The sequence below is a fragment of the Nelumbo nucifera genome, chromosome 8 (genome assembly GCF_055504915.1).
Source record: "Nelumbo nucifera cultivar China Antique chromosome 8, China Antique-T2T, whole genome shotgun sequence".
NCBI classification, from domain to species: Eukaryota; Viridiplantae; Streptophyta; class Magnoliopsida; order Proteales; family Nelumbonaceae; genus Nelumbo; species Nelumbo nucifera.
The window spans coordinates 18,740,442-18,755,595 of NC_142656.1; the positions used below are offsets into that span (position 1 = coordinate 18,740,442).

General features: G+C 37.4%; 1 protein-coding gene across 1 annotated transcript; it reads left to right on the forward strand.

The window, feature by feature from the left end:
- The first annotated feature begins 967 nt into the window (after positions 1-967).
- Positions 968-13,053, forward strand: LOC104588524 (uncharacterized). The gene is made up of 8 exons (XM_010246488.3): positions 968-1,346; positions 1,436-1,575; positions 1,702-2,629; positions 6,714-6,805; positions 9,009-9,083; positions 10,107-10,168; positions 11,030-11,099; positions 12,184-13,053. The coding sequence occupies exons 1-8, from the start codon at positions 1,217-1,219 to the stop codon at positions 12,898-12,900; spliced, it is 2,214 nt and encodes a 737-aa protein (XP_010244790.1). The 5' UTR covers positions 968-1,216; the 3' UTR covers positions 12,901-13,053.
- The last annotated feature ends 2,101 nt before the right edge of the window (positions 13,054-15,154 follow it).

A 15,154-nucleotide genomic window follows, 5' to 3' on the forward strand; every position in this document is an offset into this window, starting at 1 on the left:
CAATATGAGAAATGTCTAGACCCGTACCATTGCCGAACAGGATATGATCTGTTCCATGATACTCATCGTGAAGAGAGAGAATCCCAAGATCTGAAGTCATATGATTGGTTGCTCCTGAATCAGGAGGTACAAGATCCCAGGTATCATTGCGCAACAACGCTTTGTACTCATCTTCCATAGCGAGTACCCAACGGAGATCTTTCTTGGCAATAGTGTAGCAAGAGTGGAGGACAAGGAAAAGATCCGTCCACATAGCCATATAAACGATGCCCTCTGAGAGCCAGTGTAGTTTGAGAGCTCCAAAGCAGGAAGTTAGTATGATCCAATTTTACTACATTCATAAAACTAGAAAGGGAGACCACCATAATAGTTCGACCATCTATCGATCCAGGCTGCATTTGTCTCTGGATGGCATGAGCAGTGGTGCTTGTTTCTGAGGCCATGACATTTGTCAAAATGGCTCTGATACCATATAAGAGCCATACAAAAAATAGTGAGAATGGAATGGTTCAGTAAGTGATGGTTGGTCTCTTGAATCATTTAAATAGAGAAATTAGAAGAGGATAACTATGTACAGAAGATAATAATTATAGAGTTAGAGTGTATCTAGTGAATTACATGATAATGAGATAAGGTGATTAGTTCTAGGATAGCTATCCTAGATAACCATGATCAGTTATCTAGGATAGCTATCAGAGATACCCATCCCAGTTACAAGTCTATCATAACTATTGAGATACTCTAACAAAGGTAAATTTTAAAATAAAAATAAATCAAAATTTACACCTAAATTCATTTACACTATCATAATTTTGCATCAGTACAAAATACCAAACACAGCCTATTCTATACCCGGTCCAATAGTTGGGTCAAACCGTATACAGCTCCCTTGAGGAGCGTTTTGTATGTTTGACAATTTGGAATGGTCAGAGAATTCTGAAACCATGAGCGGAAGCCACTTGGGCGTTGTTCTTCTGCTACGTGTTAAGAAAACAAAGCTTTTGGACAGCGGTTACAGTTATAGCGAGAGTGAGGGATCTGTCTTTGTCTCCGGATGTCTCTCTGACAGTTTTCAGTTATAAGCTCTGCAACTACAAGATGCAAACGAGTGCGTAGAGTGAGGGATTTGCCTTTGTCTCCTCTTGTCTGTCTTACAGTTTTTACAGTTTTTAGTTATAATCTGTGCGTGGCGTTTGAGGATTCACTAAACTACGCCATGGCTGGAGGCAACGGAAAGTTGAGCAAGAACAACAGTAGAAGAGGAGGCTCTGGTCGAACTCTCTTCGTTGATGGAGGCTTCTTATATAATGGGCAGAAGAATCCTTCGCTCCCACGATCTCCTCGAGGTTTGAAAACTTTGAAAGCCTTCTGGTTCTGGGCTCCATTTTGTGTTAGCCTCTGCTTGGTTTCAATTTCATTCCATGTGGACATGCAGGGAAAATCTCTAGAGAGAATGGGAAATCTGCGTCGAAGTCTAGAAAATCCGACAAGCAGAGGACTTCTGCTTCAAGGGACGGAGCTCGAAAACCGACTGGAAATGCTTTTGGGTATGAATATCCAGTTCTTGACGTTCAGGTATGTTGTTTCGTATCAAAATTCCTTCTTTCTTCAGCTATATATATTTTCTGTTTTCAATCATGAAATGGAGTTAGAGCTCACATCTGGGCTTCGTCTGGGTTGTTTATTTTCTAATTCTTTCAGGAGCTTCTGCGTTCGGAATCGGGTGTTGATGGGAATACTAGATCGCATCCCATTGTTTTACTTGATTCCATCGAGACCCAGGTTGCTGCTCATGTAGATGAAACACCTTGTGTCAAACCTTTTAATGGAGATACTACTTATGAATATGGTTCGAGTTTCGTTCTGGGGGGAAGCTGTCACAGAGGGTTGGGATTCAATGATGAGCTGGAGAAGACCCAAAATGGAATTTGGGCTTCTTCCGCCGGAGTAAAAGAAAGAGAAGGGTTTGAATTCAATTCATCGTCTGCTGAAAAGGAAAGGAAACAAGGTGAAAAGAATGAAACCTTTGTCATCGAAGGTCCAGCTTCCGAGAAGAATTTGGGTTTCCTGCCTATGGGAGACATGAGATTATACAAGGAAGATATGTCTGATGAGGATGAGGAAAGATATGCGTTTCAGGAAAATGGGAGAGATTCAGTTTACGAAGGAAGCTCGTCTTCTTCTAATCCAAGTGATACGGATGGCTCATCTGAAAGTGATGATTTGGGGGAAATTCTGTCCGATACTGGGTTTGATGAAGAGGTGGCAGAAGATTACTTGGAGAGAGTTGGAAGAAACTATGAGTTTCTGAATTCCAAGTGGTTAGTTGATCAGGCTCTGGGTGTTTCAGATATTGATAGCTCATTCAGAAGTAACAGTGATGAGAGTTCAGAAATGTTGGAAGGGCGTGCCCTGCAGAATGCGTCTCAGGAATATGGTATGAAGAAGCCAAGATCAAAGGTTTTTCCCAGCAGCCCTACAGCAGTGAATGATGGGTCACTGGTTCTGGATGATATTTTATTAGTTAAGGAACCAAAGGCAGTTTCAGGTAAGAAGAAGCAAGCTATTTGGCTTCCTCGGTCTTGGCTTTCTGAGGGCCAGAAGAATAGAAATTTCAGAAATGGTCCAGGTAAGCAAGTTCCCTTGCCTCTCACCATCTCAGGCTCTCACTTTTTCACGTTTTTCTTTGGATTGTATTGCTTTTTATGAAGAAATCAGGAAATATATTTTAACTCCAGAAGGCTTAATAAGAAAATTTTCTTTTAATTTTTAGTTCATGTAAGCTGTTGCCAAACACAAATTGTACACAATGCAGTAATGCTAATAATCTATGGAAAAAGCACAAAATGTTTACAACATAACAAGTTTGCTGACAATCTTTACAAAATGATGTAAATGATATTGACAGTGAAAGAAACAACAGAGTATATTGTAATTGCAGATGGGGTTACTAAATTGGGGATCCAATAGGAGTTTTTTGTATAGTGACTGAAGGACAGTGCATTGTCTCCCTCATGTTTGAATGGATAGAGGGTTGTCTTCTGTCTTTTTCTCTAGCCTTGTACATCTGCGCTTGTACCCCTTTTGTTTAGCTTAATACATCTGATACAACTTTTTCTCAATAAGCAGCCAAACTAACAGCCAATTACCCATTCTTTTCAATTTTAATTCATTTAAATCATTAACGTTAATAAACAGAAATCTATACAATGTAGTGAGTAATGCAGACAATATTTCAAAAAGAAAGCTGCTAATATAAGGGCCTGTTTGGGAGGGTTAAAGCTATGGTTGAATCACTTTCATTGAGCTGCTTTGCAAAAGCCACTAAAAGAAGCTTCATGGGAAGGCCCTTTTTTTTGTTGAAATACAGCTACTCTGGGCTTTCAGTGTTTTTCACCAAACATTGCTTATAAGCTGTCCAGGTAGGATCCACCTCACAAAGCCAAAGCCACTTTGTGGAAGCCTTCCCAAAGAGGCACTAAGGTTGAGGCTGGTTTTAGGGAGCCATGCAATATTGGCCCAACAAAGGCTTTTGTTCCAAAAAGTAAATGAAATGTTGTCCCAAGTAGAAGCTATTGGGATGCAACTTTATCATGGGAAAATCTTTAAGAAAATTTTATGGAAAAATATTGAGAAGACTTTTATTGGGAAAATGATTACAACTAATTTTAGTGGAAGAAGGGGACAGTGGAGTTCTATAGGTGAAATTTAAATTTTTCATAGAGAGGAAGAGGCAATGAATCTTTATTTAACACAAAAAGTGGTAGACTACTATGCCACTGGATAATAGTGGTGTTTCTAGGGAGTGATTGGGGTGAAGGGAGTTCCAGAATTTTTGACAAGATTCAAGACATAGGTGTAATCATAGAGGAGGTTGGGTCGAACTGTTAATTGTAAGATTACTTCTGCTTTTTTGAAATCTATTAATAATTAAAAGGATAAATCTATGATGCCAGAAATGTATGACACCATAAGAGCTTTGATTAATCACCCCTTGAATTTTGATGAATACCACCTGATTGGTTGCCACTTTTGTGATACTGGTTGATTGGTTATAAGTTTTTCCGGTATCATAGTCAAACCCTAATTAAAAACATATATGCTTAAAATTTATGCATGCATGCATACATACATACACATAAGTAATTTTATCCCATTTTAATCCATATCTACCATATACGTAAGATTATTTCTGCATTTTTGAAATCTATCAATAATTAAAAGGATAAATCTATGATGCCAGAAATGTATAACACCATAAGAGCTTTGATAAATCACCCCCTGAATTTTGATGAATACATCATTGGTTGCCACTTTTGTGATACCAGTTGATTGGTTATAAGTTTTGCCAGTATCATAGTCGAACCCTAATTAAAAATGTATGTGCTAGAAACTTATGCATGCATTGCATACATGCATACATATAAGTAATTTTATCCCATTTTAATCCATATCTACCATATATGTACATAATATAGTAGGGTTTACCACTTATACACTAGAAGTAAGATGATATAATTATGTTTAACTTAAGGCCCTATTCGCTTTTCGGTAAGTTACTTACCCGGGTAAAAGCATTTTACCCTTGTTTTTTTTTTCACATAAATAAAATAATGACCATTTTAGCCATAAAAGTTCTATTATCAAAAGGGGCATTTTTGTCCCATCCAAGTCTTGGCAACTTTCCCCCATATGGGAAAGATAATTTACCCACTTGGGAGATGGGTGTCACTTAAGTAATACCCAGGAAAATAAACTTTCCCTAGTCCCCACATAAGTCTAAAAAAAGAACATGGGTTTCTTGTCAATGGGATTGTGACCAACTTCCCCCCTCTCAAAATCCCAAAAATGAACGCCCCCTAAAAGTCAATTGACCCACATAAAATGGTTCTTTAGTCTACATATAAGTGTTTTCTAACTGTCGTTGACTTGGACAGTCAGATCGTTCGGCCCAAGAACCGTCCAGGCAACCAGTTTCGTTTCACCCTTAACTCGGTCTTTTGCCAAAAATCATTGATTTGGTTAGCGACCTACTGACCCGAGGGGTTGAACCACCAACCCATTTGACCCGTTCAACAGTTTTGACTGCTTTTTATTTTAATCATTAATTTTTTCTTTTTTTAAGTTGAAAACTTCAAATGGGTCATCCATTCAAACAAGATGGCCGAACCATTGACTTGGAAACCGGTGTCCAGAATGGTTCCGGTTCCAGGTGGTTTTTAAAACCTTGCTACATATGATAGAAAAAAAATAAGGTTTATAGAGAGCCTTAAATAACCTAAACAAATTTTATTTTAGTTAGAGTTCTAAAACAAGTGTCTCTTGAAGAAAAAAAATTTAAAAAAATGAAGGAATGGCAAAGTAGAGAATCTCAATTTAATTTATTCATAACTCACGGATCCCATAGATCACAAGATTCAAACAGTAATAATAAGTTTTTAAGCAAAAGGTTCAGGTGTAAGATTTGAGTCAAAACCCTTGAGATTCATGATTTGAATAGTAAATCATTTCGTAAGTTGTATTTTTTATCTCACAAGAGAGCTGGGAGTAGTTTGGTCATGGAAACATAGGGCAGTAAACAGTGTGGCTGACTCATTGGCTAGACAAGGAGTAAAAAGGGTACATATTTTTTGGGGGCCTACTCTGTAATGAGAAGTTTGCTTCTAAAGGGAAACAGGCTGGGTAGCTATGGTGCTAGCCTAATTCTTTGTAAAATTTGTAAATGTTTTTACAGATAATATATAAGTTACCTTTCAAACAAATCTTAAGTCCAAAGGTTTTGACAACTATGGCCCAGAGAGAAACTAGTTTGGGGGGCTCCTGGCCCAGGGTGAATTTATAGTATTTTAGCCTTTGGCTGTTATCCTTGTATTGATTCTCTACTCTTTTTCCATAGATTGTGTGAATTACTTATTGATTAATAAACTCTGTTGTTTGGCCAATAAAAAAGTCTTTGTGGTTTCTTGCTGTTAAATTAATAGAGAAAACAAGCAAAAATGAACATGGTTCAAGAAGATTAATAATGCCTTGAAAAGAATGAAACAGGTTTTTAAGGGGAATATGAGTAAAAGGGATAGAAACGATATACGGCCAGATGGCTACAGATCTTTTTGTTGAGTTGATGTGGAAATTAATAAGAGAATGGATTTTGGATCTGTTTGGATGCTGCAAATGTATGAATTCCCTTTCTTCTTCTGGGCTTATTGATGCTTTTCATATCAACCCTTACTGGGAGTTAAATGCTATAGAAGGGAGAAGGGGAAAATAACCAAAACTTTTTAAATGAAATTTCTTCTTCCTACTTTATTTGAGTTTTGGGCAAGCAAGGTGCACCCCTCAACTCAAGCACCAAAACATGAAAAGAACACTCATCTTTTTTATGGTAGTGGCCATCATAACTTTCCCATACAGTGTGTGAGATACTTGGTGAAGGGTTTAGCAAATAGCAGTATTAGTAGATTGGGCCAACCAATTTCCCTGATACTGTCCAGTTGTCCAAGGTCTGGGACCCATATGGGGAGGTCCATATCTTATTATATCAGAACTTCAAAACTTGATCTGATTATGAGATGACATGGCACATCCAATGTTTGAATATTATGCTTCTCAATCACTAGTTATTACAATGTCATTTGGGAGAATTTCTTGCTAGCATATTTATTGTCATTGCCTAGTCTGAGACTCTAATATATAATTTTAACATTTTTATCCAGGTGCAAAAAAGAAACATAGAAAGGAAACAATTTCTTTAAAGCGTCGGGCAAGAATGATGCACCGTGGTGTTGATCTTGAGCAAATAAATTCAGTAAGACAATATCTTAGCTTTATGATTTTTTCCCTCGGTGCAGAATGAATGTTGGCTTTGGATTTATCAGTTAGGACCGGCATAAAGTAATGTTTGCTTATTAGTTTTGATTGGTCTAGAGCCTGACTAAAAATTTAGTTTATAGCTTAAAAGTGTGGCTTGAGTTTTCATCTCATTACAGTTCTATACTTATATTTTTCATTTTGCAATCCAAAAAAACTCAGACCAAACAAGCAGCCTTAAGTCTTACGATTTTCTACTATACAGAAATGCAGTGATTATTCTAACCTTTTCTTTTAATAGTAAAGTGCGATTCTTTTTAAAATGAGAAAGAGTTATTCAAGAAAGAGTGCTATTTTTTCCAAATGTGACTCATTTGAAAATCCTCAAGGTTAATGAGCTAAAATCCATTCCAAGAGAAAATATCCAATGTCTTACACATCCTTTCTTATTTCATGTTTTATCTTCAAAAATACATCTATTCCTCTCTTTCAATATGTCCCAGCATTCTGCAAACTGGACAACACTCTAAAATATTTTTAACAACCGAATGTTTAAAATGTCAATATCAGTGGAAATGATGGTCATCCAAATATGGGAAACATGTTGGAAATGTTGTATGGAATTATTGTAAGAATTATGTACATGGTGGAAACATTGTGAATATGAAATGATAATAGAAGCAAAGACAGATCCTTTTAAATCAGTATGATGTTCCAAACTATCAAACAAAGACAATAAACTAAAGTTAAAAGGAAAATAACATGTTGCTAAGTTGTCCTATAGGCAAGGTTCAAAAAATCGTTACGTATCGGCCTGTATCGGGCCCTTCCCGATATGCCCCTACAGGGGTTGTGTCGGGTCAGGGCCTGGTTCAGAGGGTAGGCAGGACTTAAACCGGCCCCTCTGAACCAAAATCAAAAAAAAATAAGTAAAAGTTAAAAAAAAGGACCAATACTGGACGATATGCCGGTAGGGCATATCAGCCAGTATCGTTACTTTGAACCTTGCCTATAGGCTATAGACTTTAAGTGTTAAACCTACATAATAAAGTTCAAGTGAAATATAAATTCACAGAATGTGCAAATGATTCCAATAGATCAACCGATTAATCTACTACACAAACAGAAACTAAGGTATAATGTCACATCCAAAAAGAAATTTGAGCAGGTTCAACATGGTTATCATCTCTGTTAGGCTGGCGATAATACTGTTGCTCCACATTTCTGCAATATAGTTGCCCACTCATGATGTTATAATACCATCTCATATACTCACATAGCACTGATAGTCTTCACTAGGTAATGATGGCTCAAGTAATATTTCATGTTAGTACCCATGAAAATGGAAATATGACAATATGTCATCAAAATATTAGGAAACATGTTGACATTTTAATCCATATTAATACAACCATCATCTTATCATACTGAAGAGTAATTGCCTCAGGGTATTCAGCAAGAACTGATGAACTTTTGTTTGTGATGGACGGTCTTAGGTTATTAGCATCTATGGTAGTATTCCTAGAGCCTAAGGTGCAAGACAAGGGCTTCTGGGGGGAAAAGATAAAACATATTAAGAATGTACAATTTAAATTTTTGAAAGAAATAAATTTTCAAAATGCCTATTAGCTTAATTGATTAGAGCATAGTTGTTTACTATCACAAGGTTGCAACCCTGTATGTTCAAGTATTAGATAGGCTAACTGTTTAAACTCCGAACATCATAGCTACACCCCACAATATGGTAATTAATTATTTAAATACCAAATTCAAGATTAATTCGTGAAAACATAGGAATAAGCAAGGCGATGCAGACATGGGTTAAGGTAAGTCTTATCCCACAAAAAAGTCTTGCCTGTGTCCCTAATCCCTAGGTGGCCGTCTATTAGAGGATTATTATTAAGGTGGACTCACATGTTGTAATAAGATAGCTCAGGAACAGTAGCACAGATTCATAAGCCCTCAGAGGCTATACTTTTAAATATTATGATACTAATACATGGATGATCCCTAATGAGGTTTGTCTTATTCCAGGACTTAATTGTTGTATGTAAATTAACTGCATCTCTTTCATCCTACGCCAGAAACTGGTGATTGTTTGTTTTCTCAGTATTATTTTTTTGATAGGACATTATAACATGCAAATTTTGGTGGATGAATATTCCTGGAAACTAACTTGTCATGTGGTTTTTAACTTGTAGAAACTAGAACAGATGGTTCTGAATGAGGTAGATGTTTTATCATTCCAACCCATGAATTCCCATGATTGTTCTCGGGTATGTCTTCCATTCATCTCTTTGTTTTTGGAGTTACTTGTTACTTCTCTTAGTTTGGAGTGCTTTTGTAGTGTCCTTGGTTTACTCTATAAATATTTTTTTTTAATGCAGATTGTGCATGATATAATCCAAAAGGACTGTGGTTAATGCTTTTACTTGGTTATTGGACCTTTTATGATTAGGAAGCAGGTCAAGGCATCATTTACTTTTAGTCAACAAGGACCCCTAGACCTTGTTGAAGTATTGATTAGGAAAGCAAGATCAGAAAATCCATAAGAATGTCCAGATCACACCTTATTTGGCATAATCAGCTATTGGTCTTTTAATTTTAGTTTTCTTATAACCAAGACAAAAAACTGCTGTTGGCATTAATTTGACAGCATTTTCACCTGGGAAAACTTCATTATGGATTGGGTGGGTAAAATGCTCTTTATGAGTAGGTGTGTTCATTATTGTTCAGACCACCAAACCATAAATTGTAAATCAAAATATTATATACAATATATTTTATATAAATAATTAAATATAGAATATAATATATAGCATACAAATTACCATTTATGCATTCATAATTCCATATATGTTGTTGGGGCTTTCTAATTGGGTTAAGCCCAATAGAATGGGCCAAACTGTATTAGAAACCGCATCAAATCATAATAAAACGATTAAGTTTGGTTTGGTTTCCATATAAAAATGGTTGGGTTTGGTTTGAGAAATTCTTAGACCATATTTTACTGGTCTGGTCAGAGATCTTCTCCAAACTGCTCTGAAACAGACCCTGAGAGCCCCTATTATAGTTCCCTTTGCCTGCATCCCTGTTCTAGGGTTGGGGTGCTGTGTGCTTTCTCTTTTATCATGAAGTACTAAATTTGTTGTTTCTGTTAGAAAGATGCAGTGTCCCCCCTTCTAATTTTGGTTTAAGGATCATATATAGGATCCCATTTTTTGTATTTTTTTTTGTGTCTATTAAAAATGTGTTCAAAACTTATAGATTAGTGTATAACTGGTACTGAATATATTTAGGTACAACGGCTGGCATCAATTTACCACTTACAAAGTGGTTGCCAAGGTTCTGGAAAGAAGAGGTATGAAACTACTTTGTTTCTTTTTCCTTATTCTCTTTTCTTTTTTTTTCCCAATTCTTTTCCTGGTTGCATAGATGATTACTGTAGTTAGATCAATTAATTGATCAAAGGTTTATTCCACCTAATTTTGTTACTCCAATGTATTGGAAGCGGATATATCCCATGTTGTGGTAGAACAAATGCAAGACTGAAATTGATTGGTAAAGAATAGAGAAAACAAGACGAAAAACGAAAGCAGAGGAACTCAAGTTAAATACACAGATTTACATTATAGCCTACGTTTATGGGAAAAGGAGCTGAAATATGTAAACGTCAATGGAGAAATACAAAGTTGTGCAAACACTCTCACTCTCTTAGAAACCCTAAACCCCAATACATCCAAGCTCACTTTCTCAACTTGCTCTCAATCTTCTCTCACATGTCTAAGATAAATAAAAGAAAATACCCCAAACGACATAACTTAAAGCATTCAGGTTGGACCTGTAAGCTGAAATGGATCAGGTCCATACTGCCACAGGGGGCTACCCTTCCACAACAAACCAGTATGAAATTTGGCCTTCAGGTTTTTCTCCACAAATGCGAGTTGGGACATGGAGTGGGATGCAACAAGAATTCATGGATAACTATCATTAAAAGAAAAGGAAAAGGGGTAGAATTAACATAGACAACTATTGATTGAAGTGTTTTCCATATGGGCACTCTCAGCCTTGTACATAAAATTCTTTAACTGAAAGAATTTTGCAATCAAGTGAATAAAGAGGAAATCTACTTCATCACCCATGCCTTGTGAATAACATGAGGGCATGAAGAAAAAATATGATTGGTGCTCAATGTTGGTTCTGACAGTTCTTGCTCTCTCAGATTTGTCACGGTGACACGAACTGGACATACCTGCTTGCCTTCTTCAGCTGATAAACCCTGCTTAGAGAAGGTATGTTTCTTTTTTCATATATCCTGTGAGTTGCTTTCTTTGGGTTGTTGCCTAGTTCTAGTTGTCTGGCTTGTTATATAACAAGCATATGGACATGTTCCAGTGTTCAACACTGATACAAGGAGGCACAGAGTTGCTTTGAGCTCTAATTACTCCACCTTTATTTATGGTATCTTACACTTTTCTTGAATTACGGTGGACATTCACCTATTCAGATTACCAGTGCTCCTTAGCAAGGTCAATTTAACCTTTTTCCTTTTTATCAGAAAACCAAAAAATATCATTAATGTATATTATCATAGATAATATGATATGAACCTACAAAGGAGGCGTTTATTTTGTCATTTAAGACTATGAATTTCCTAGATTTTCTGTTGATGGTAACTTATGCAATCCTGTTGATGCAGGACAATCCTCAATAGGAGGGAAGTAGTGTACTCCTCCAAATTTGCAAATTCTTTCAAATGGTGGTTTAGATAAAAGAAAATTGAGGGGAAAGGACAAATAAGAAAGAGAGAAAATGAAAGAGTAATAGGAATAACAAGATATGGACAAGTCACACTTTAATCCCAAATATTGGATTAGTCTCACCAAGATGGAACCCGCCACCTAGGAATAGAATATCAGTTCTAAAGATGCAGATATAATTGCAACTTTGCAAAATTACATTTCTATGTCACTATTTATCATCATCATCATCAAAGCCTTGTCCCAATTATCCTGTTCCACCATTCTGTTATTCAATGCTATATCGGTATATCCATTGTTAAAGTAGCATGTGTGATATCACTCTTCGAGGCAGATGAGGGGTGCAACTTGGATGGGCTTGGGTCGGTCTTTTGTCAAAATTTGAATAGGCCCAACCTGAAAGCCCGAGCCCGAAGCAGTGTAAAATGCCAACCCAGGCCAACCTAAGTTGCACCCCTGACCTGTTTGACTGGGCCTTATTCATGAACACACACACCCAATCACTCACCCACTCTTATTTGTAAAGTTAATCACAAACATCAGAAGTTCTTAAAATTCTATTTCATATTTCAGATGTTAATATCTTAAGACACCTATTGTCTATCATGAATTTCAGCTGCTTACAGCCGGGAATGAGCATGGTAATTCTGCAGTCAAAACTAAGACAAAATCTCTATCTGAAGAGAGAAGCAGAACTAAAAAAGTCAAGAAGCTGAGTGGGTTGAATCCACCAGGATCAGACCAGTCTGTTCCAAGGAAGTCATCAAAGAACTCGGCCAATCACCGGTGCAACAGCAAATCGGGTGGGAGGAAGCATTCTGGCAAGCAGAGCCCCATGTATGCCAATCAGCCAGTGTTGTTCGTCTCGAGTGGCATTATGCATGCTGATGTCCAGGAGGACATGAGAACCCCTGATTCAAATAAGAACTGCAGCACTGATCCTGAAAACAGAGTGATCTCAAGCTCCTCCAAATTGGGTGCATTTGAGATGCATACAAAGGGATTTGGATCAAAGATGATGGCCAAGATGGGGTTTGTGGAAGGGGGAGGGCTAGGAAGAGATGGCCAAGGGATGGTGGAACCCCTTGAAGCTATTAAATGGCCCAAGTCACTTGGATTGGGTGTTAAATTCTCCAAAGCCATTGGGACTGCTAGATCCCAACCTGAAAGAATTGGTGCTTTTGAGAAGCACACAAAAGGGTCTGGATCAAGAATGATGGAAAGGATGGGTTTTGTGGAGGGAATGGGCTTGGGCAGAGATTCACAAGGTATTGTCACTCCATTAGTTGCAGTCAGGCTTCCAAAATCACGAGGACTGGGTGCAAATGCATAGATGTTACTTCTGAATAATCTCATTGTTTATGACTGGAATAATTCTTTAGTTCTTTGCAGTCTACATTATTTGTACATGAATATCGGCAATCCCACTATCATAATGGCAATTTACTTACCTAGCACCAGATCTTTTCATTTATCAATTAATGAGTTGCACCACAAAGGTGGGTGATGAATGCAATGGTTGTTTTGATTTGCAGGCTTGGTTCCGTAATTTCTTAACCTCTGCAACATTTGCAGGATTAGAACAGAGAATCTTAATACATACATGGTGGCATGGTTTTAGAACCGCTGTTGACTCGGACGGTGGACCGTTCGGCCTGGGAACTGTCTAGGCAACCTGTTCCATTTTACTCCAAACTCAGTTCTTGGCCAAAAACCGTTGAATTGGTTAGCAATTCATTGACCCGAGCAGTTGAACTGTTGAGCCGTTCAATGGTTTTTTAACTGTTTTTATTTTTAATTTTTGTTGTCAGAACGGGTCATCCATTTGAACCAGACGGTCGAATCATTGACCTAAAAATCGGTGGGCAGAATGGTTTCATTTCTGGGTCATTTTTTAAAACTTTGCATGGCGGTATACAGTCTGTCTTGTGGGTAGGAATGTGGAAAGAGTTTGTAGGTAAGAGATGTGAAATGCACAAAATATCACTTCATCCAATTCAAGATGGGGTAATACCGTAATAGCAACAAAGGTGGATGGGAGCATAGCAATGCTGCCAATAGGCCCAATACATCGTTTCATTGTTTTAGCATGGCATAACAACATTGTCATAGCAAAAGTGGTCAGGCTTGTGGGGAGAGGCCCAGTGAAATGATGCCATGCGAGATTGTCATAGCACAAGTGGTCAGGTTAGTGAGGAGAGGCCGAATGATACCATACCAAATTACCAATTCATTTAATTGCAATTTGGCATTTATGCCTGACTCTCATTTCAGAAAGTGCATTTTGTAATATTTATCTAGGTAAGTGCATTTATTCATATTGTTTTATTTCCTAGGTAAAGAAGACAAATGACTGTTTAGCCATAAAAATCCATTATTAAAAGGGGTAATTTTGTCCCATCAAAGTGTTGGCAAACTTCTCCAAGTGGAAAAGTTATTCACATACCAGATGAGTATCTTAAAGGGAAAATAAATTTTCCATGAACTCCACATAAATCTGAAAAGAAATAGCATCGATATCTTGGTTAATGAGAATCAACATCCCATCGACCAACTTTCCCCCCTTTCAAAATCTAAAAAAGAACGGGCCCTTAATAGATAAATAAATTACCCGTGGAGCAGAAGACTTTTGATCAATCAAAACCCTCCTTCAATTTTGATAAATGCCACTGAGAAAACCTTGGCCATTAGGTATATATTTGGCATTGATGCTGCAGATGGGTTAGAAGCACGGTTTTCTGAAAAACGGTATCTTTTTATATTTTGTTTGGAAACATTACTGCTATATAGGACATTTCCTGGAGCAATAACAACGTTTTTTGTTTGGTACCAATGCTCCAAGAAACATTTTCAGCACCGGTACCTATTATCCAGTGCCACATCATGTCCTTATCACTGCCACCTCATGTTCCTGTTGGTAGTAATGAGCTGTAGCTCCAGGAATGTCAAATTTGGCATTGCTCCAAGTCACGCCTTTCCGATTTCTAAGGCATGGGTTGGAGCACCATTTTTTCATACAGATATTTCCTAAAGCACCATTTTTTCTGATATAATGCTGATGTATCCCCGTTTTTTGGAGCAACGACATCAATGCCAAACAGACGCTAGAGGTCAACTGCTTGAGCTGTTGAGGGCATTTTCTGCATGCTGTTCAATCCATTCAGTCCTTTGTTTAAAAGAATATTGAGGCAATTACTCTTTTACCCCACACCCATGTAACCTATCACACGGAAGAAGCTTCCAAAGTTACAATAGCCAAAGTTTTATGATGGTACAAACTGCACCTAAGCACCCAAGACCCAATAATACAAAAAAGTTCCAATAGTCAGTGGACTTTTTGTCCCCATCCTTGAGGTCCCCGTAATGTGAATTATATAATACAAAAAAAAATAAATAAATAAATAAAAAGACTGCACCTTAAGCGGTTTCAGATCTGCTACTCACAAGATTATTACTCACACCTATCCACTAGACACTACTGCTGCACACCAGGAACACCTCCCCATAAATGACAAAATGGAAGTGTGTCCTATGAGCAGGTGCGGATAGTATTCTTGTGGGTAGCAAATCCAAGTGCCCTTAAGTGA